At 38.3% G+C, this 23,599-nt stretch overlaps 1 protein-coding gene across 4 annotated transcripts in view; it reads right to left on the bottom strand.

Annotated features, from left to right (window-relative positions):
* Positions 1–23,599, bottom strand: part of Ash1l (ASH1 like histone lysine methyltransferase) — a 118,408-nt gene that overhangs the window by 84,714 nt on the left and 10,095 nt on the right. For 3 of the 4 annotated variants that reach the window (XM_021637698.2, XM_060377728.1, XM_021637697.2), the window contains exon 2: positions 14,088–14,606. In XM_021637698.2, the coding sequence (XP_021493373.2) occupies positions 14,088–14,507 (420 nt within the window). In that variant the 5' untranslated portion in view covers positions 14,508–14,606. Of the gene's footprint in view, positions 1–14,087; positions 14,607–17,155; positions 17,243–23,599 lie in introns of all 4 variants that reach the window. The other variant, XM_021637696.2, reaches the window with a different exon arrangement.

Here is a 23,599-nt window from a genome sequence, read left to right as displayed (position 1 = left end):
ATGTTTGTGGAAGTTAGGACAACTTGAAAGAATTGGTTCTCTCCTTTTAATATATGGTCTCCAATGCTTGAACTCAAGTTGGCACGCTTGAACTAATGCTGTTACCAGCTGAGAGCTGAATCTTTAATTTTAACAGCAAAACATTTAAACAATCTGAATGATTAACAGAGACTGAGTGAATAAAACAGAATAGATGTATATAATAAAGCACCAAAAAAGCTGTCAAAAATTAACATATGTAAGTAAAATGTGATTGAGAATACTATCATTTTGTATATGTATCTAATTTATTTAATATTTATTTATTTGGTTTCTTTTCTTTTCTTTTCTTTTTTTTTAAGGGTAGTAGGGAGGTCCTTCAGACAGGCTTTCTTTGTGCAGCCCTGGCTTTCATAGAACTGGCACAATAAACCAGGATGGCCTCAAACTCAGAGAGACACCTGTATCTGCCTCCGAAGTGCTGGGATTAAAGGCATGTGCCATCATTGCCTGGCATTTTATTTGGTTTCTTTAAAAAAGTATTTTAGTGTTGGGTGTGGTGGTACATGCTTTTAATCCAAGCTCAGGAGGCAGAAGCAGAAAAATCTCGAGTTTGAGGTTATCCTGGCAAGCTTCTGGCCAGCCAGGACTACAAAGAGACCTTGACTAAATAAATACATAATTTTATTACTGTGTGTATCTGCTTTAGCTGCATGTATGTCTGTGCACAATATGTACACCAGTTGTTGCCTGTGGACACCAAAAAGGGGAGCCAGATCCTCTGAAACTAGAGTCACGGATGACTCTGAGCTGACATGTGGGTGCTGAGAATTAAACATGGGTTCTCTGGAACAGTCAAACATTGAGCTACCTCTCCAGCTAATTTTTGGTGTTTTGAGACAGTGTCTCACTGTGTAGCCTTTGTGACCTGGAACTGGCATTGTACACCAGGCTGTCCTTGAACTCAGAGATCCATCGGCTCTGCCACCTGAGTGCTGGGACTAAAGGCATGTCTCACTACCTGAAGTGCATTTATTTTATGGCTTTTTCTTTGGAAGCTATTTTATATGGTTAAACGTTATAAAATTACCCCCAAATTCTGAATATCAAGAATAACAGAATCAACTATATGTGACTACAAATCAATAAATATAACATTACAAAAAGTATTGAGTTGGGAATGGTAATAATTTCTATAATCTGGCATATGGATGGTTGAGGCAGGAATATTGCTATGCATTTGAATTAGCCCTAGGCTACAGAGTGAAGTTATGTTTCACAAAACAAAAACAGACTTGGGAGATGGCTCGGTGAGTGAAGTGGATCTCAACACCCATGCAGAAGCTAGATGCACACCTGTAACTGGAGACAGAGACAGGCGTATCCTGGCGACCTGCTCTAAGCTCCAGTTTCAGTGAGAGACCATCAAAAATTAGGTGGAGAGCAACAGCAGAATACACCCATCAACTTTTGACCTTGAAAAGTATGCCCAGGAAAGCATGCCTACACACACAAACACACAAAGAAAATGTTTTGAGATATTTTGGTAAAATAAGTAACCACATTAATATCATTCAGAACCAAATAAATCTGGCAAGTTAAGAAAAAAAAAAGAGCTGGAATGTACCTCAGAAGAGCACCTGCCTAGGATGCTCAAGTTCATGGGAATATGTGCATTTGCTGTGAGACCAGAGAACAATTTTGCAGAGTTAAGTTTTCTCTTTCTATGGGTTCCAGGAATGGAGCTTAGCTCACAAGTGCCTTCACACACTGTGCCATCTTACTGGCTCCAGAATGTACTTTTTTCTTTCTTTTTTTTTTCGAGACAGCATTTCTCTGTGTAGCCTTGGCTGTCCCGGACTTGCTTTGCAGACCAGGCTGGCCTCAAATACACAGCGCTCCACCTGCCTCTGCCTCCCTGAGTGCTGGGATTAAAGGCATGCACCCCCATGCCCAGCTCACAATGTACTTTTCTAAGCCTGTCTCAAAAAGAGTAAGCCAAAACTAGCAAAGGAAATGTAATTTCTTCAGAAAATACTACAATAGGAGAATGTCAATAACAATATGTAAATTATATATTAGGAACTTCAACAGCAAGTTTTTCTTAGTATATAACTTAACCAAGAAATGTAAGATCACCCCTCATCCCTGTCACACACATACTTTTGGTATGTTGAAACAGGGTATGTATACGTATATGCAATCCAGGCTGGCCTGTAATTTAAGGTTCTCATGGAATGATAGGTTTGTCACCATACCTGGCTTTAACTGTGTGTGTGTGTGCGCATGCAGTCAGAAGTGAGTTTCAGATTCCATTGGAGCCCAATGTGGGATTTGAAGTCTGGTTCTCTGGTAGAGCAGTAAGTTCTTTTAACTGTATAGCCATCACTATTTTTTATAACTTTCCTTTTTACAACTATTCCAGTAACCAAAGTTTTACTACTTTGTGGGTTCCTTTCTCTCTTTTACCCTTCTCCATCCCTTAAATTCTCCCCTTTTAATCCTACTAACACTAGATAGGAGAGAAAAAGGATAGAAGGGGAAGCGGGAATTATCATCATTAAATTACTTCCTGCTAATTAGGGGTGCTGAGCTCCTTGAGGCAAGTTTGATCTTCTTTATCAGGATGTCTAATTTCTTCTTGTTTCTTCTTTGCATACAACTACTTAACAAACCTCAACCAACAGCATCCAATCACCAACCAGCCACATCTATTGAGGCTTTTGTATTTACATATCCTCTGAAATCTCCCAGAATTCCAAAGGTCACACACAGAAACTATCTGCAACTGGCAAAACCAAGACCCTACTAGAACAGGAGGCAAATCAGTCACCTACTGTGAGGCAGCCCCATATCCCACACCTGGGATTAAAATGAAAACATATTCCCATAACATTTCTGTGTTGTTTTTTTTTTTAATTCTCTCTACAATTCTCAACATAAAAAAATGGCCTTAAGAGCACATTTCTAGCTTAATTTAGTCTTTTGGTATGCTCTTCTATAAATTCCAATATGGTGGTTTGAGTAAGAATGGCCCTCATTGGCTCATGTATTTGAAAGCTTAGTCATCAGGGAGTAGTATTGTTTGAAAAGTAGTAGAAGGATTAGAAGATGTGATCTTAGCTGGCAGTGGTAACCCAGCATTTGGGGAGGCAGAGGCAGTTAGATCTCTGTGATTTCGAGGCTAGCCTGTTCTACAAAGCAAGTTCACAACAGCCAAAGCTACACAGGGAAACCCTGTCTCAAAAAAAGAAAAACAAACAAACAAACAAACAAACAAAAAGAGATGGACAAAGAGAGTGTGTGTGTGTGTGTGTGTCACTGAGGGTGGGCTTTGAGGTTTCAAAAACCCATGCCAGATCCAGGCTTTCTTTCTCTGCCTCTCTGCCTGAAGATGAGGAGATAACTCTCAGCTACTTCTCTAGCATCGCACTTCGCCTGCCTGCCTGCTGCCATGCTCCCTGCCATGATGATAATGGACTAAGCCTCTGAAACTGTAAGCAAGCCCCCAATTAAATGCTTTTTATCAGAGTTTCCTTGTTCTCTCTTCAGTGCAATAGAACAGTGACTAAAACACCCTATCTGACTGTTAGGTTTGAGTTCAGGGCCACTTGGGCCATGCTCATCTGCAGGAGAGTTTTTCTCTCTCCACCCTCCCAGCTGATTTTGTCTGCAAGCACTAGACTAGCAGACTTCAAGTTCTCAGGAGTGATTGGTATTACAGCCCATATAATAAACACAAATTAACTACATTGGTCCTTCCTCCCTACTTTTCCTTATAATGTAGAACTTTTCCCTTTGCCCGGCTGCCCAAGAATCAGAGTCAGCCTGATTACAAGCACAAGACCATATTTTTAAAAAGATTTTTATTTTCATTTATGTGTACTATATATGTGTTGTTTGTACACTTGAGTACAGAGCCTGTAGAGGACAAAAGAGGGTGTCAGAGACCATGGAGCTGGCTAAAGGCATTAAACATTGAGTGCTGAGAACCAAACTTAGGTTCTCTGGAAGAGCAGCAAAGCTTTTAACCACTAAGCCATCTCTCCATCTCATATAACCAACTACAGTATGTTAAGCCTCTCTCTCCCTTTTGAATTCCAAAAGAAGAGATTATTAGTCTTGAGCCTGAACATGCCTAAGAATGACTGCATGTCTGTCTGCATTGTTTGTCTATGGCATTGAAAATTTTCCTAATAAATCTTTTACTCAAAGGGACTCCACAACGTCTTGAAAACCTGAGATCCTATAGTGATTATTTCTGAAAGGGGTAAAAGATTACTGTGGCTCTGTTGCATGCTCTTGGATCACTTTCCCGGGGCAGGGTTGCCTTGCCAGGACATGGTGAAAGAGGAAATACACAGTCCTGATGCAACTGCATGTGCTGGGGTAGGTTTGGAGGGGGGGGTGTTCACCTCTTCTGAGGGGCAGGGGATGGGAGATAGGGAGTGAGAGAGGAATGGAGGGGAGGGACCAGAAGAAGAGGGAGGTAGCTAAGATTAAGATGTAAATTGAGTAACAAAAAAAATATATGTTAAAAAAAAAAGAGTACTATGTACTCAAGCATGTTTTGACTGACAAAGTGATCAAACAGGAAACAATTTCTGCTTAATAATATATTCTACCATGCTACATTTCACAAATGTTTCCAGGTTTCAGGCTGGCTAACTGGCTCTGCAACTTGCTAAGTTCCATCCTTGGAATCCACAAAGAGAAAACTGACTTCACAATGTTGTCCTCTGATACCTCTCCAAAAGCTGTGGCACATGCTAAACACATATTATTCGTTGTGTGAGCATGCATTGCATGTGCACACAGGCACACACGCATGCATACACAGGTTATGGGGTTTGTTATCACACTGTCATGTAATTCTGGAGTCTCCTTCAGGAGTCTTCGTTTAATACCATGCAGCTGTATTTCAGAATTAATTAGTAATGCACACTTACTAAGTAATCTGTATGTGAGCAGCTAGGGAATGATTTACAAGTCATTAAAATGAAATAAGAGATATAATTAGACAACTATAAAAACCCAGCATGTGAATTATTGAGTTAAAGTGATGATTTTTAGGTTTAATTCTCTGGCACCAAAGAAACTATGCCTTCTAACAATCTGGTTCAATGATGACTTCCATTAGCAAGAACAACAATGAAACAAAAAACATTCAGAGTCCTTAATCCTCATTATATACACCCTGAAAACAAATGACAATTAGGACACATGCAGATATTCTTTCCATTATACACTCTAATAAAAGCGAGGACAGGAGAGATAGCTCAGCTGTTAAAAGACAAGGCCCACAACCAAAAAGAATAATGAACTAGGAAACAAAACAAATATTACAAGGGTAACATCCTATTCACCAGGTAATAGATATGCCAGCCTTTGACCGCAGGACCATGACAAAGAGAAAGAGGAGGAATGCTGACAATGAAATGTAAAAATGGACAAGGAAAATTACCTTAACACTCAGATAAAAAAAAAAAAAAAGTGTCTTAAAGTGTAGTTTCAAAACAGAAAGTGAGCAGTGGAAGCAGAGACTTATGCATCCAAATAGGAGGGTGAGGAAGTGTTCACAGACTTGGAATATATTAAGTTTTCAATCTCTTTCTTTATTGTAATAATTTGTTTCTTAACCTCTTCTTTTAAATACAGTAATCTTTTTATTTTAAAATTTTATTTATTTTATTTGTATGAGTATTATCCTGTATATGTGTGTGTGCGCTCATGTGTGTGTCAGCTTTCCACTATGTGTGTGTGATGCCCATAGAGGTCAAAAGAGGATGCAGAAGATTGTTGTGAACTTTCATGTGGGTGCTGAGAACCAAACCTGGGTCTCTGCTAGCACACAAAGTGCTTTTAACCAGTGTACCATCTTTCTAGACTCTCAACTTAGTAAAGTTGAATTTACCTCTTATTTTTGGGTAGTTTAATTCTTGAGGTTGGGAGAAAAAAAAAAAAAAACCCAACAAGGTTACTATTATTAAGTATTTGGGAAAGTTGCTACTTGTTTGGTAATTCCTGTCAAAATTGCCCAATCATAATCAACTGAGTTTAAGAGGAAAGGCACTATGCTCCCTACTTTGGCTCTTACCTGCACATAATTACTTCAGTAGTATTCTGCAACCCCCAATCATATAACGAAGAAGTGGATAAAGATCTACTTGAAATTTAGCAATTTCATTGAAGATAAAATTTGGAAATAGCTTCTACTTTGTTTTAATGTGAAAGCTACTTCCCAACACACATACATACACACACACACACACACACACACACACGAACTAGATAAATGCAAAAATAAAGTGTAGGAAATTTTTTACAAACTAGGAATGAAGAAATTGTTTTCTATATGCACTGGACTACAAGGAAGGAAAGAAAGGAATGCATGGGTCCACAGGAGATAGCAGAAAAGAACTTTCAACCTTCCCTTCCCCACATACCAGAACCACATGGAACACTGAGGCCGCAGAGACCACACTTCCCCATATAGCTGCCTTTCAGTGCTTTAACAATTAAATCATGTAGCATAACCAGTAACTTGCATAGGAAGTAAAAAGGGATGCTGTGAAAGGGAATACTCTTGTACAGCCAATTCTTTGAAAACTCTATGCATTTTTAAACTCTTACGCTTAAAATGATAATTATGAACAATGGAGAACTTTTTGTTCTTTTTACAGTTTCTACAACTCATGCCGATTTGCCTTTAAATGTGGTCTTTGCCAAGTAAATATAAGATGTATTTTAAAGCTTAAATATAAATGTCTATGCAGTACTGTTTGGAACTTTTAAGTAAAGTCATCCTCACTGTGGGAGTTAAAAAAGAAAAACAGTCATATAAAAGGCTCTGTGGAAAATCTCAGCCATAGAATGGTTCAAGGAGACGACAGAATATCTAAAAGACAAGGTGGGAGAACTGGACAAGGACAAAGAGAGAATAATAAATAGCAGTCGGGATTCCAAGATATGTGACACTCAGAAAAGACCAAATTTATGAATAAATATAAAAGGAGAAGAATCTGGTTCTAAAGGCATGGAAAGCTCTTTTTTAAAAGAATGAGAACAGATAATTTTCCAGGGTTAGGAAAAGAGATGTCAATCCAGATGAAGGAGACATTAAGGACAACTGAACAGACCAGAAAAGTACCTCCCTGGTCATGTTATAACTGAAGCACTAAATACACAGAACAGAGCAACAAGGAAGAAATGCAAAGGCACATACAGCATGCCTTTTCAGATTATTCAGCTGAAACTTTAAATGCCAGGAGGCCTGGACAGATGTTCTGCAGTTCTGAAAGACAACTGCCAACCCAAACTACTTACTATACTCAGCAAAACTATCTGTCATAACTGAAGGAAAAATAAAAACATTACATTAAAAAAAAAACAGGTTAAAAAAAGCTCTATAGAAAATACTTGAAGAGACTCATTAGACTGGAAAGAAAAACAAATCTAACCATGAAGCCATGGGAAAGAATAAATCATGCTAGTATAATAGTTCAGAAAGAAGAAGAAAAAAGACCAAACAATACAAAATCAACAAAATAGGCACCAATACACACTTTTGAATAACTGAAGATTAATGGTTCCAATATCACACACACACACACGCACACACACACACATACACACACACAAAAAAAGACACAGACTAGTAGATTGGACCCCAAAACAGAAACCACCTGTCAGCTGCTCTAAGAAATGTATATTAACACAAAAGATAGACACTACCTTGCGTGAAAGGATGGGAAAAGGTGTTCCAAGCAAGCAAACCTGTAAATAAATCCAGGTGTCAGGTAAAATAGACTTCAAACCAAAACTAACAAGAAAAGATAGACACTTTACACGGATTAAGAGAACACCGCATCAAAAGGGACATTAAGATTCCAAACACAGGTGCATCCAGTTTCATAAAACAAATATTAGATGTGAAATCAGATTCATCGAGCACAGTGGTAGTAACTTTCATGCTCGATTCTCACCAACTGATAGGTGTTCCCAATTAAAAAAAAAAAAAAAAAAAGGCAGAGAAACATCTGAATTAAATGACATCCCAAATCAAATGGGCCTAACAGACACCTGCCTATAGAATATCCCATTCAAACACTGCAGAACACATATTCTCAGAAGCCTGTGGAACTTTCTCTAAGACAGATCCTATATTAGGACACACAGCACAACAGGGAGTGAGAAACCCTAGAACAGACACAAACTCAGAGACTAAACACTTTCCTGAATAATGAAAAGCTCCTTGAAGAAATCAGTAAGAAACTTTCATTAAAAATTTCTACAGGGTACCAGGAGAATAGTCCTAAGGGAAAAGTTTGTGTCTTTAAGTGCTTATGTTAAAAAACAAAAATAAAAACAACCACCACAGAGACATCTCCAACAACGTTGGGCCTAGAAAAACAAGTAAAACCCCAAAATGGTAGATGGAGAAAAATCATTAAGATTAGGGCAGAAATTAATGAAATGAAATCAAACAAACAAAAGCAATATATAGTCCAAAATGAACAAACAAAAAAAAAATCTCCGTTCATTAAAAAGACAGAAGAATTGGTTACTTAACAAGACAGAAAAACGCTTAACCAAACTAATCAAAAGAGAGAAGACTGAAATCAATAAAATCAGATCTAAAAAAAGAACCATTACAATAGATAACAATAAAATTCATAATATTAGATGTGAAATCAGATTCATCGAGCACAGTGGTAGTAACTTTCATGCTCGATTCTCACCTACTGATAGGCCTTACCTTAAAAACATACATTCCACTAAATTGGGAAATCTAAAAACAATAATTTCTAGATGCATTATGATCTACAAATGTAAATGAAGATAAGATTTAAACACGTAAACATATCAGTGACAGTGAGATAAAACAGGACTTAAAACTCTCTGAGCAGCCAAGGATGGTTTAGTCCCAGGAAGCAGACAAAGGCCTCTTAGTTTGAGGCCAGCCTGGTCTATAAAACAGGTTTGAGACAGCCATGGCTACAGAATCCCTCCTCCACAAAAACCCCCAGATACAAGTAGATTTACTGGTGCATTTTATCAGATTTCCAAAGATAAGAGCAATGCTTCTGAAACTATTCCATAAAGTAACAAGGGAAGTGGCTGCAAAGTTGGCTCAGTGGCTAAGTAAGAGCATCTACTGCTCTTGCAAAGGTCTGAAGTTTAGTGTTCAACACCCACATTAGGTGGTCACCTGTTACCCCAGCACCAGGATACCCACACACATGGGAAATAACTATACATATACACATAAAAACAAGCTTTTTAAAAAGAAAAAGGGTCATTTGCTAAGATCAAGTTGGGTTTATTCCACAGATAAGGGAGAATTCAATGTATAAGTCAATAAATGTTACATAAATTGATTCAAGGGTAGAAATCATATGACCGTATCAATAGATACATAAGAAACTTGATAAAATGCAACATTTCTTTACACTACAAGTCCTGAGGAATTGGGCATAGTGACACACACCTTTAATCCCAGAACCCAGGAGGCAGAGGCAGGTGGAGCTCTATGAATTCAATGCCAGCTTACAAAAAGAATTCCAGGCTAGCCAAAACTACACAATGAGACCCTGTCTTAAAAAAAGAAAAAAGTTACCAAAGAAACTCTTAATAGAAGAAAATTTCTAAACCTAATAAAGGCTATAATGACAAACTATAATCAACATTATTTTAAAAGAGGGGAAAACCTCAACAGCATTTCCACTAAAATCAAGGTAAGACAAGTATGCCCACTACCAGAGAGGTCTTAGAGCAGTTAAGACCAGACATGCAAAGAAAAGGGATACAACTGGAAAAGGAAGAGGTCAAAGTATCTCAGAATGAGATGACTTCAAGGAGTCCCTAAAGCCTCAACTCTTAGAACTGATAAAATCAGTTCTATATAAAATAAGATAAAATCTTCTTATATACCAAACGCCAACACTCTGAGAAAGAAAACAGAGGAACAATTTTATTCATAATACCCTAAACCAGGGGTTGGGAGCCATAGGGAAATGTCTCATCAGTTTAAGAACACACTTCCTCTTGCAGAAAATCCAAGTTCAGTTCCCAGTACTCACATGGGGTGGACACAACCACCTTTATCTCCAGCTACAGAGAGATCCTACACCTCTGGACTGCTTGGACATTTACACAAATAAGCACACACACTAATAAATCAGGAGGAGAAACAAAGTAGAAAGAACATATGTTAAGTGGAAGGTAGACTCTGGGGTGGATGTGATAATATATTCTCTATGTATAAATTTGCCAATGAATAATTGAAAACAGAAAGTTTTCCAAATGATGCAACAAAATCCAGACACCACAAGTAAAGACTGACACTGGGCAAAGTGACAAATGCTTACCATGCCTATAATCCCAGCACCAAGAAGGCTAAGTCAGGAGGATCTTGACTTTAGGACAGCCTGGTATATATAGCAAATGTGAAGTGAGTTTGAGCTTAAATAGTAAGATTGGTTATGAATAAAAAATTAATTAAAAATTTTTTTCTTACCCAATCCTGGGGATTACACACAGGCCTCACGAATGCTACACAAGCACTTACTTTACCAATTGAACTATATCCAAGCTCTCACACAAATTAGCAAAGTAGTATCTAAAGGAAACTAAACAAGTGAAGGGTTGGCAAGATGGCTCTTGGAGTAAGGGTACTTGCCAGCCTGAGAACTTAATCTCCAAAACCCACAACCACAAGTTATCCTCTGACATACTGTGGTATGCAAGTGCCTACAAACATATGCACATCCACAATAAATGTAAATTTAAAAAATAACAACTGAAAAATTTAAATTCATATTTCAAAAAGGTACTTCAATCCTGCTACTTATCAACAATCTCCAGAATTAGCTAAGTTAAAAAAAAAAAAGCATCTGGTAGGTAGAGGTAGACTGGTCTTCCTATTAAGTTCTAGGCCAGCCAGAGCTACACAGAAAAAAAAAATGTAGAACAATGTTAACAATATGGTATTTATATTTTTAAAATGGAGAATATGTATGTAGGAGACATGTATGTGCTTATATATGCTCATGTTTCTGGAAGATATAAAAACAATGCATCGTTCACTTTTCTGGTAGTTTTTTGGATCAATTTTGGTTCTAAACAATACTTTTTATTTTTAAATTTTTGGTTTATTTCATATGTAGTGGGCGCTTTTCTTACATGCATATATGCGCACCCTGTTGATGCAGGGGAGCATGGAGGCCAAGAGAGGGCAGGTGACACTCTAGAACTAGAGTTACAGATGGTTTCGAGTTGCCAAATGGGCGTCGGGAATAGAACACAGGCCCTTTAGAAGGGCTGAGCATCTCTCCATCCCTAAACAAAGCATGTTCTTTGCAAAGACACTACCCCAGCAGAGATAACCCTAAAGATAGAGTGAATGCAAAATTTTCTTCCCTTTGGTTCAGAAACTATTTTTCTGCTCATCAGATACCATAATCACAATACCATGGTATTATACCTAAATGGAGATTCTGAAATGGCTGGGTTCAAATAATGAGAGTTAATAATGGGAATAATAATGTTATTCTCATCATTACATTTGTTGCAAGAATGTCTACTCCCCTCTAGCTGAGGTCTCAACACAAACCAAAGTTCTCCTGGGAAACCAGTTCATTCACTGAGCTTACTGACAGGGCATGGGTGACCCCAAAAGTGGCCACACTGGGAAGTCTGGACCTAGCATGGATAATTCACAGATGGAGCACTCTTCTAGTCTTCTCCAGCCTGCATAGTCTAACCCCTCCCTGATACTAAGGCAATCAAGGCAGTATTGCTTACAGTCCCCACTGCTCCTCTAAGGGAATGCCAACAGTCCACATGCCCAGCTGTGTACAGAAGGCAAACCTCAACTTCATGAAAAAGGACTTGCCTAGCACGTATGCAACTCTGGTTTCAATCCCCAATACTAAGAAATAAGCAAATTATTTATTAAATGGCCACACTTTTAATCCCAGCACTGCAGAGGTAAATAGATCTCTGTGAGTTTGGGGCCAGCAAGGTCTATACAACAAGTTCCAGATCAGCCAAAGTGAGACATCCAGCTCAAAACAAAACAAAACACAGCTCAACCAAAACAAACAAAAAAAATTCTGGCCAAACTAGGCAGCCTACTTCTGTAAATCCAACACTTACAAGGTGGAGGGTTGTGAGATCAAAGTAGAACTTGGCAACATAACAAATAAAAGGCTAGCCGGAGCTAAGAAGACCCTGTCCTAACACATACTCATAGACTCACTTCTGGGCCCTAGCAACCCCGCAGAGAACTTGCAACATAGATTCTGGAAACATGCAAAAAGCATAAACGTGGGAGTAAAGACTTATGGGTAGTAAGTTTAGTGAATAAAGGCATTTGCAAAGCAAGCCTGATGATCTGAGTTCAATTTCTAAGACCCACAGTGGAAGGAGAGAGCCAAGTCATAAAGTTGTTCTTGAACCTCAATATACACTAGAGCATACAGCCTCTCTCCTAACCAAAATAAATACATAAACAAACAAACAAACAAACAAACAAATAAATAAATAAAAGTGTTGCTAGTCGGGCTGGAGAGATGGCTCAGCTAGGTTAAGAGCACTGTCTGCTCTTCCAGAGGTCCTGAGTTTAATTCCCAGCAACCACATGGTGGCTCACACCCATCTATAGTAAGATCTGCTACCTTGAGGCACACATGCAGGCAGAACACTGTATAAGTAATAAGTAAAAACAAAATCTAAAAAAAAAAAAAAAAAAAAAAAAAGTATTACTAGTCATACCATAGGTGTGATGCTATACACACCCGTAATCTTAGCACTTGGTGAGGCTTGGGGAAAAGGACTCTTTTACACAAAGAGAATTGGGGAGGGGGCTCGGGGAGTAAGAACACTTTGTTTGCACACATGAAGACATGAGCTCCAATTCCCAGCACCAGCACACAACTGGGCATGCTCATGTAACATTCGCACTGTCATGGATAGAGACAGGAAGATTGCCAGGGCTTCTGTCTAGTTCCATTTGCTCTGTCTGTTCCATTTTTATTGCTAATGCACACTCTCTTCATTCTGCAGGGGCACACTTTGTATATACAGACTGACACTAAATAACATAACTAAAACTTCTGGTCAAAAAGGCTGTAACACAAATTGCTCCTGTTACTAGCTAAAGCAAAGTTAAGAAAAACTAGTCCTGGGACTGGAAAGATGATAATGTCTCACCATGTAGCTCTGCCTGGCCTGTAACGTCCCATGTAGACCAAGCCGGCCTCAAACTCAGAGATCCACCTGCTTCTGCCTCCCAAATATTCGGGTGCAAGGTATACACCATCAAGTCCACGTCAAATCAACTTTTTAAAAACAAAATTAGTCATTTTGTTTTGGATGTGACAGAAGGAGGCAACTTGGTTTTGTTTGATGTTGCTTTGACTCTGCACTGGTTGATTTACAGTGTACCGTATGAGAAACAGTGACAGGGATGTCTTATAAAACAACTCATTTAACAAAGGCTTTCACTATGTCAGGGAGTCACATCCTTTAAACCACGTCAAGAGAGAGGTGCTACGATAACCTTTTATCTCTGAGCTTCAATTTAATTTCTCTGTTAATATGTTCATCCCTTCATTATTGGAAATAGAAAGGCAAGAATCAAATCTAAATAGAATCTCCAAGCTTTTTTCTATCACATTAGGAGCAACAATTTGAGTATGCTCCATTTAACACACATAATTTTTCAAATGAAAATAAAGATATAGACATATGTACCTGTAAGATGGCTCAGCTGGTGAAGGCACTTGTCTTGAAAGCCTGCCCTGAGTTCAGGTCCCAGAAACCATGTAAAGGTGGTGGTGGTGGGGGGAAACAAACCAAAACCTGACACCAAAGTTGTTCTCTGACCTCTACATGTGTGAAGTGGCATTCTCTACACACATTCATAAAACAATTGAAAATACAGACATAACTGTATTATTATACTTTTAGCATCCCTTATAGCCTATTTAGACCTAACTAAAAATTAGACCCAAACTTGTGGAATATGCACCTCATGTAAATAAAGATGAACAGAGAAATCCAAGTACTGACAATGACAGCGTACTGTAGGAAAGTTCACTCACCCATTTTGAAGGGCCATGTTCATTCTTCTCATCCGTCATCTTCCCACTTTTAAGTGCTTTCCTTGAGTGCTTGATGGTTGTTTTTATGGCAGGTCGACATACATAGTTCTCCAAGTTCTTTGGAGGCTTTTTAGTTCTCTTGGCCTGAAGGCCAATTTTCAATTTTAAGTTTCCCTCTGAGAAGTTTGTTTCTTTCACTGAAAACTGTTGCTGTGCATCAGTCAAACCATCATCTTTTCCTACTTCAATGCACCTTTCTCGATTCCGCTTGCGAGGATCCTCTTCTTCTTTTGTGTTACTCTCTATTTCTACTTCCCGCTTGCTCGCCAGCGTGCCACTATTGATGGTAGAAGGACTCTTTCTTGAAATTCCTTCGGAATCAGAACTCAATCCTAACATAGCAGTATTCCTAGGGTCCATCACAAGTGTGTTATTGCCAAGGAATCTTGTAAAACTTTTACAGAACACTGTTCCATAAAAAAATAGGGTTTCCAAAACTTGCGACCAGCATCTCTTTTCCTGCAAAATAGATCATAACAAAAAATTATCAGAAAATAATTAACATAAGAAAGGAGCAATAAGAAGAGCAGGACAAGCATATATATGTATCAGTTAAATCAAAATGCAGTTCAGAATACATACAAATTGTGTACTTGTGCATTCTCTTAAAGCTTCATATTTCTTTTCATTGTTCTGTAAATAGAACAAGCTACAATATTATGGCACAAATCAAATTACAGAATCATTGTTATAGCAGAGCATGGAGGCACAGTCGAGGGGAAGACAAAAAGGATCTCAACTTTGAGGCCAGTTCAGGGAAATCTCTCTCTTTTCTCTTTCCCCTCTCTCCTCACTGTTTGTGTCGATGTATCCTATTTTTGACAAAGGGTCCCAAGTAACCAAGGCTGGCCTTGAACTTATTACATAGCTGAGGATGAACTTAATCTGATCCTGCTGCCCACAGCTCCCAAGTGCTAGAACAGGTGTGTACGACCATGTGTCTTGAGGTTGAAGCGCTTAAAAAAAAAAATCATTGGCTGGCACAGCGGTGTACAACTTTGAACACAGTGGTGCACTTGGAGGCAGAGGCAGGTGGATCCCTGAATTCAAGGCTAGTTTAGTCTATAGTGCAAGTTCCAGGACACCAGGGCTACATAAAGAAACCCTGTTTCAAAAAACAAACAAACAACAACAAACCAAAAACCATTAGAAAACCAACCAAGAAGCTCCTGCGACTAATATCCAAGCTCAAATACAACCCAGAAATAATTTTGTGTATTTTAAGTCTGATTCTCCTCTCTTTACCCTGATTCTCTCCTCCTCTAAGACAGTGTCTGCCTATAAACCTGAAAACCCTCCTTCCTCAACCTCAAGAATGCTAGGATTACAAATGAGCATCTCTATGCCTGGCATAAAAATTCAATTTTAAACAAATACATTTTCTACATTTTTAAAGAAATTCTCATTTTATTAAAAACAATTAATTATTTAAGTAGTTTTTGGTAGACTTCAGTGTTCAAACATTTTATCTCAAAAACTGTCAGGATTGGATTGAGAGGTAGAGTTAAGCACACTGGCTGTACTTCCAGAGGACAAGAGTTCAATCCCCAGCACCTCCATGGTATAATGGGTCAGGATTCTCAGGACTCTCACAGATTTAGGCAGAATCTTTGTTGCTACCACATACAAACTCTGAATTCATTCACTAATCCAATGAAAAATTTTCCTGAGCATTTACTAAATGCCAGATATTATACTGTGCCCTGAAAATATATATATTCAACAGAACCACTTCCTAAATTTGTGGCCTATAATCTAGTGAAAACAAAAGCATTAAACAAATAATTATAAAAATTATTAATAACAAAAACAAATGTATTTTCATTAAGTTTTCCTAATAGAAAATATTGGTCACATTTCAATTTTCCAGATACATAAAATGTTTTCAAGTCAACATGCCAGCTGCCTAGGCCACCTAATATAAGAATGTGCATATGGAATCTTCCTTTTTATTACATAAAGGTTCTCAGGGAACCAGGTTACCATTTAATCAGAAAGCTGATTAGTAAATAAAAAGCAAAACAATAACTCTGTATTCGCTTCAAAAATTGTTTATTAATTATGAGGATGAGAGGTTAAGAGGACTTGCTGTTCTTGCAGAAGTCCTGGGTTTGGTTCCCAGCATCAAGATGACTCACTGTTGTCTATAACTCTAGTTCCAGGGTATCCAATTTCCTCTCTGGTCTATGCAGACAGCAGGCATGTGCATGGTATATGCACATTCAGGCAAAATACTCACACACACACACACAAATGCCTTAAAAATTTATCATCACTATGTGCTTTAGTGTATGTTTGAAAGTATAGGTGTGCTGGCACACCAGGGTACAAGGTGGGGAGGTGAGAAGACAAATTTCAAGGGTTGGTTCTCTCCTACCAGGTTCTCTCCTACCATGGGTTCTGGGGGTTGAACTCGGGTTGTTATGCTTGAATTCCAAGTACTTTTAACCACTAAGTCTATATCACAGGCCTAGAATTCACTATACTTTTTTTTACATTTTTATTTTCTGTGTATAGGTGTTTGCCTTTATGTATGCCAGTGCATGATGTGTGTGCCTGATGCCCATGGAAGACAGAAGAGGGTGTCAAATCCCCTGGAACTGGAATTACAAATGGTTGTGAGCCACCATGTAGGTGATGAGAATCTAACCTGAGTCCTCCATATTAACAAAAAGCTCTTAATCTCTAAGTCATCTCTCCAGACCTAAATAATTCAGTATCCACAAGGACTGACAGATGTTTTCATGCCATCTGTCTGTCTGGGATATCTTATCTACACAGCATTTGCCTGGCATGTACAAGACCCTGAACAGAATTGTAAGCAATGGGGGTGGGGAAGGGGAACTTTAAACAAAAAATATAGCCAGATGAAATGGTGCATGCATATAATGCCATTGAGAAGGGTGAGGCAGAACTTCAAAGTTCATGACCAGAAGGGACAGTTTAGTGAGACCTTGACTCAAAAACAAAACAATAAACAGAAAGAAAACAACAACAATAAAATATACCTGCCTGAAGATCCAGGCTTACAATCCTATATTGGCTAAAGATCCAGGCCTAAAATCCTTCACTGAATAAAGATCCAGGGCTACAACCTAGGGTGGAAAAAAAAAAAAAAAAGAAATCTTATTCCTCAACCAATTTTATTTATGAAATTAAAATTTTTATACTTTAAGTGTGTTTGTGGTTCTGTCACACGTGTTCTCTTCCTATAAAACACAAAGCTCTACTGGTTGTCATGATACATTCAGAATCCTAAAATCCCCAAAACTGAAAACCCAGTTTTTCCTCCTCAGTTTAGCAATGACAAAATTTGAACTGAATTAATTTTTAGTTAACTAGCAGAATTTCTGTGAATTATCTTCAATAACACAGAAATATTAGTGTCTGATAAAAGAGTACTTTCCCAAAATCTTTTAACTAATCAGTGTCAGTTCAATCAATCAATATTATACTATCTAAAGTATAAAAATCAACAACCTCCAACCAAAACTGCTGGCATCAAATGTTCTAGATTATGGACCGCAGAGATAGTCTCATTACTGGCCTTGAACTTGTGATCCTACTTCTGCTTCAAACTCCTAAGAACCGATTACAGCTGTGCATCACTACAGAAGAATGGGAACACTGTTTGGAATGTTTGAAGTAATGCTGTTTGTGAATGGCATCCTTTCAGTTTGGGGAATTGTGTTTCCATCCAGAATTAAGAGTGCTATGCTGTATCTAAGTTATTGTTTCCTTCTACCGTATAATTAATTTAAAATATAGTTGCAAAGAAAGTCAGGCACGGTTGCATACACCTGTAATCCCAGCAGTCTGGGAAGCAGAAGTAGGCCGATCTCTGTGAGTTCAAGGCCAGCCTGCTCTACAAAATCCAGGACAGCCAAGGCTACACAAAGATACCCTGTATCAAAAAATAGATAGATAGATAGATAGATAGATAGATAGACAGATAGATAAATAGACAGACAGACAGACAGAGATAGATAAAGAGACAGACAGACAGAATTAAGAACTGTTGCCTTTCTGCTCAAAGGAGCAAATTTAACATTCATTTAAAATAGTTTTTGTGGTTTACATTTTCAAATCTCTCGAACAATCCAGAACAAACTAATGAAACTGAAAAAAAGATAAAGAAATATATGTCAGCTGATAGGATGAATCAAGTCCTGGGCTCTATCCCCAGTACTGGGAAGGTAGAAACAGGGTAATCAAAGCTCAAGTTTAACTTGCTGGAGGGACAGCAACGTCAAAGCCAGCCTAGGATACATAAGACTACCTCTCCCCCTAATAAAGAAACAGAAAAGAAATTTAACACTAGCTTCATGGCATAGAGTTCTTTAACATAGACCATTATGAACAAACTGGAAAATTAATTACATTAGTAGGTCACCCACATTTATGTCACTACAAAATATAATCTAACAATATAGTAGAATTACTTCTAATTTTTTTAGAAATCACCATAATTAATTTACAAATGTTACCTGCTATCTATTTGGCAATGTTCCACTAAATATCTAGAAAAGCAACATAAAATTACAATTTCCAACTAGAGGTCTAGCTTAGCATGTTTGAAGACTTAGACTTAATTCCCACCACCAAATACAAGGACAAAACAGTAACTGGCTATGGTGATACACTTCTGCAATCCCAACACTAAGGAAAAGAAGCAGGAGTTTCAGGTCATCCTTAGATATATAGCAAATTCAGGGCAAACCTGGATTACATGAAAGAGAAAGAAACAACACAAACAAAGGACAAGCAACCTCTACCACACATATATAAAATGTTTGAACAGGAAAACTCAAATTTGTTTTTCATACTTATATCCTGTATTTCTTCTCTCAAGTGAGTACCTCTACCGACTGCAACCTGCCACAATAATCCCATAAACAAGTAACAAACAATAGATCTAATAAAATAAAGAGGCCAAGGACACAGCTCAGTAGGTTAATTGCCTTCAAAGAAATACACTCTCAAACACACATTAATGAATGCATGAATACACGTCAATAAAGAGTTATGAGGCTGTGGCTACTGCTTAGCACAATGCTTGCCTAACGTCCACCAGGCTCAAACTCCAGCAGAGGGAGGGAGGGATGAAGAAAGTGGGGAGAAGAGAAGACAGGCAAGTAATGCTTTCATCTCTGACACAAAATCACTGTGACAATTTAATTATCTGTGGAAGACCATATACTGTGTAGATAGCCTGTCTACCATCAGGAACAGGACGGAAATGAGTATACTTTGATAGAACACAATTTAGCAAAGCAATATATAATTAATTATAAACTTTGTAAGTACTATAAATGAATCCTGCCAGTAAATTTTAACATTTATAATTTAAAATTAAAACCCCTAATGTTTACTGAGCTTTTAACATATACAAAGTTCTATATTAATGCTTTACATATCTCACTATCACCATGAGATAGTTACTATTACTCCCTTTTTATAAATGAAATAACCAGTAAGAGTCAAATCTACCTACTAAAGGCTCAGACAGGTTGGCCTGTCTTATCTTAAGTATGTCGTACTACCTCTAAATCATGTTCAGAACTGATTTTTACTCCTCTCTGTTACATCTGAAATTCTGTTGGCATTCCTAATACTTCTTTCTTAACCATTTCCTTCTTAGACTCATTAAATGTACTCGTGCAAGTGAGGAGAGAGGCAGACCAGGGCGCTGCACCTGAACGCGATGTATATGAATGAACAGGTATGCCCATGCATGATGAAAAGGCTCGCCTGAGGTCAACAGCTTTCATTTATTCATTCATTCATTCTCTGTGAGTGTGTACGTGTTCACGTTGAGCATGTGCATCCTAGAGCGTAAGTTCTGAGAGCAGAGGACAACTTTTAGGAGTCAGCCCTCTCCTTCCACCATGTGGATCCCAGGAATCAAACTCAAGTTAAGCTTTTTTTAACCAAAATAATTAAAATCTGTCATCAGAGGCAATGACTGCACTTATTGTTTTTTTCCAAAACAGGGTTAGCAGCCCTGGCTATCTTGGACTCACTCAGTAGACCAGGTGGTTATCCTGAATTTTCTAACTATCCCCAACTTTCAACTTTATGCCAAAACTCATGAAGAACTGGTTAATTACACCCCATACTCTTCAATTCTATTCCTACCAATGTTTTAAAACTTTTCCCCCACCAGGATACAGACTTCTAACTTCTTGATATAATTACCTTGTTTTCCCTCTAGGTTCAAATTATAGCCAGAAAGATGTTTTTTGTTTGCTTTATTTTTTTCCAAGACTGGGTTTCTCTTTGTAGTTCTGGCTGCCCTGGAATTCATTCTGTAGAACTCAGAGAGATCTGCTTGCCTCAGCCTCTGGAATGCTGGCATTAAAGGTGTGTGTCATCACTGCCTAGCCCAGAAAGATGTTCTGAAAAGTGCCACTTGTATACTTACAACTTCACTTCTTTGTCCCCTCTCAACCCCATTACCCCAAATGTAACTAACAGCTTCTGTTGATGGCGGTTGACGCATTTAACACACACTGTGTAGAGTGAACATGGAGGGGGACGTCATGCACAAGTTCCAGCTAGACACAGGCAGCGTTGATTTCTCCTTTGCAAACAGCAATTGTTCTTGGAGCTCTTTAAAAGTACTGCTCTTACGATGTGGAGACTCACTGTTTCTCACTGTGCTACAAACAGAGCAAGAGTCAAGGAACAAGCAAAACAAAAAATACTGGTAATACCTAGGGTGTCTGTGTTCTATGTACTTGTTCCTTCCATTACAACATATGGTTATTTCTCTCTGTATGTGTGGCAATTCCAGTCTCTGTCCAGATTATTTCTGCTTTAAATCAATTAAAAGTTCCAGGAATCAGGTAGTTGATGATGGTGCATGCCTTTAATCCCAGAACTTAGAGGCAGAGGCCATTGGATCTCTGAGTTCATACCTAGCCTGGTCTACAGAGCTAGTTCCAGGACAGTCAGGGCTACACAAAAACAAACCTAGTCTTGAGAAACAAACAAAAAGTTCCAGGAATCAAATACAGGGCCATCAGGCTTGGTGGCAAGCATCCTTACCCACTACTGAACAATACTGCTGCCTGTAATATCTTATTTCTATAAAAATGTTCTATGAAGAACCTGGAATCCTTGATCACTGACAACAGCAATGTAAATGGTAAAAAATTTTGGAAGAGAGTCTGGTAATTCTTCGATGGGTAAGCAATTGCCAAAAGATCCTGGCAATTTCACTTTTAGATATATATCCAAGATAAATGAAAATATATGTGCACGCAAATATTCACAGCAACATTTTCTAATCCAAGGAATGTTAGTGAACAATAAAAAAAAAAAAAAAAAGGCAGCCAGGATGGCAGAGTCTACCTATAACAACAGCATCATAGAGCAGAGGCAGGAGGGGTTCTCTGAGTTCCAGAATAACTTAGTCTACCATTACCAAAATCTAAGTTTCAGATCAGCCACGGCTACATGGTGAGATACTGTGTCGAGAAGAGAGAAACTGAGAGACAGACAGACAACAGAGACAGAACAAGCTGGGCATGGTGGCACATTCCTTTAATACCAGTAATTCAGGGAGACAGAGGCAGTCGAATAGTTTGAGGCCAGCCTGGTCTACACAGAAAAACCCTGACTCCAAAAAAAAAAAGAAAAAAGAAAAGAAAAGAAAGGGAAAAGGAAAAAAAGGAAACAGGAAAGGAATGGAAAGGAAATGAAAGGAAAGAAGGAGGGAGGAAGAGAGGGAGGGAAATAAGGAAGGAAGGAAGAAAGGAAAAAAGGAAGGAAAGAAAGAGAAAGAAAGGAAGGAAGGAAGGAAAGAAAGGGAACAAGCAAACAAGAACTAAAAAGGTGGAACGGTGGTTAAGAGGACCCAGGTTTGGTACCCAGCATTTATGGTGGTTCACAACCATCTGTAAGTTCAGTTCCAGGGAATCTGATGCCCTCTAACCTCCCCTTGCACAAGGTATACATACATACAAGCAAAAATCATAGACATAATGTAAATAATTTTTTAAAAAAGTACCAAGTACTAATAATACTAAAACATGAACCTTCAAAACATGCTAAATTAGTCAGTTCTATGAGACAACAGTATACAATTTTATCCATGGCATTTTAAAAAAATAATTTAATTTTTTATTTTATGTTCATTGGTGTGCTCATTGTCAGATCCCTTGGACCTGGAGTTACAGACAGTTGTGAGCTGCCATGTGGCTGCTAGGAATCGAACGGGGGTTCTCTGGAAGACCAGCCAATGCTCTTAGCCACTAAGCTATCTCTCCAGCCACCATATGACATATTTTTTAAAAGTCAAACCTAGAGTCAGCAAAATAGCTCAATGGGTAAAGGTCTCTTTGCTACCAATCCTGAAAACCTGAGTTCTATCCTCTAGACCCATATGATGAAAAGTGAGAAATGATTCTCCAAATTGTCCTTTGACTATTTGTGCATCATTCACACACACTAAATATAGAAGATTTAAGACACAGCTGTGTATGACAGCAAAGTCAATACCAACACTTGGGAGGCCGAAGTAGGCAGGAAGATCAGGAATTCAGGGCCATCCTGAGCTATATGAGACCTTTATCAGTAAAACAAAACGAGACAGATATGTAGACAAGAAATTAGTAGTTACTGGTAGGACAAAGGGAGAATATGTGAGATATTATATATTATGGAGTGACAATACTGTAATAAAATACTTTACAATTATATATAGTGGTTAGGCAGTTATATAACTATGTAAATATATTAAAAGCCATTTGATTGCACATTTCAGTTAATTCACACTGATCTTCCCATCTCTGCCCTTGGGTGTTAGGATTAGGGCTGTGCACCATCGTGCCTAGCACTTCCCACAGATTTAATACCTTTCCTCTTTCAACCTTGGAAAGTGCACTGCACTATACTGTAATGCATTAGTTAATAGGTCTCTTAAATTGAAAACTCTTGAAGGAAAAAAAAATTGCTCTTTTGCCTTATCCCTAAGCTCAACGTTACTCAATAAATAAATAAATAAATAAAATTAAATAAAAATCTGATGGTTCAAACTGAAGTACTTCAAGGAAGGAAGTCCTCTCCTACTTTGCCCAATGGAAAGCTTGCATGGTACTACATACCTTTAATCCCAGGACTCAGGAAGCAAAGGAAGGCCACAGAGATCCAAGCCAGCTAGGGATATACAGGGAGACCCTGTCTCAAAATAAATATAAATAAACTCAACTAAAGTGGAGGCAACTAGACAAGCCCTCAGCAATTGTTAGTCTTCAGAGGCCAACATGGTGGCTCATAATCATCTGTAACTTTAATTCCAGGGGATCTGACACCGTCTTCTGACTTCTGTGGGCACCAGCACTCATGTGATGCACCTACATACATGCAAGCAAAGTACTCAATATACATAAGGTCATTTTTTTGTTTTGAGACAGAGTTTCTCTGTAGCCCTGGCTATCCTGGAACTC

This window comes from Meriones unguiculatus, chromosome 2, assembly GCF_030254825.1.
Source record: "Meriones unguiculatus strain TT.TT164.6M chromosome 2, Bangor_MerUng_6.1, whole genome shotgun sequence".
NCBI classification, from domain to species: domain Eukaryota; kingdom Metazoa; phylum Chordata; class Mammalia; order Rodentia; family Muridae; genus Meriones; species Meriones unguiculatus.
This window is presented reverse-complemented; position numbering and strand designations above follow the sequence as displayed.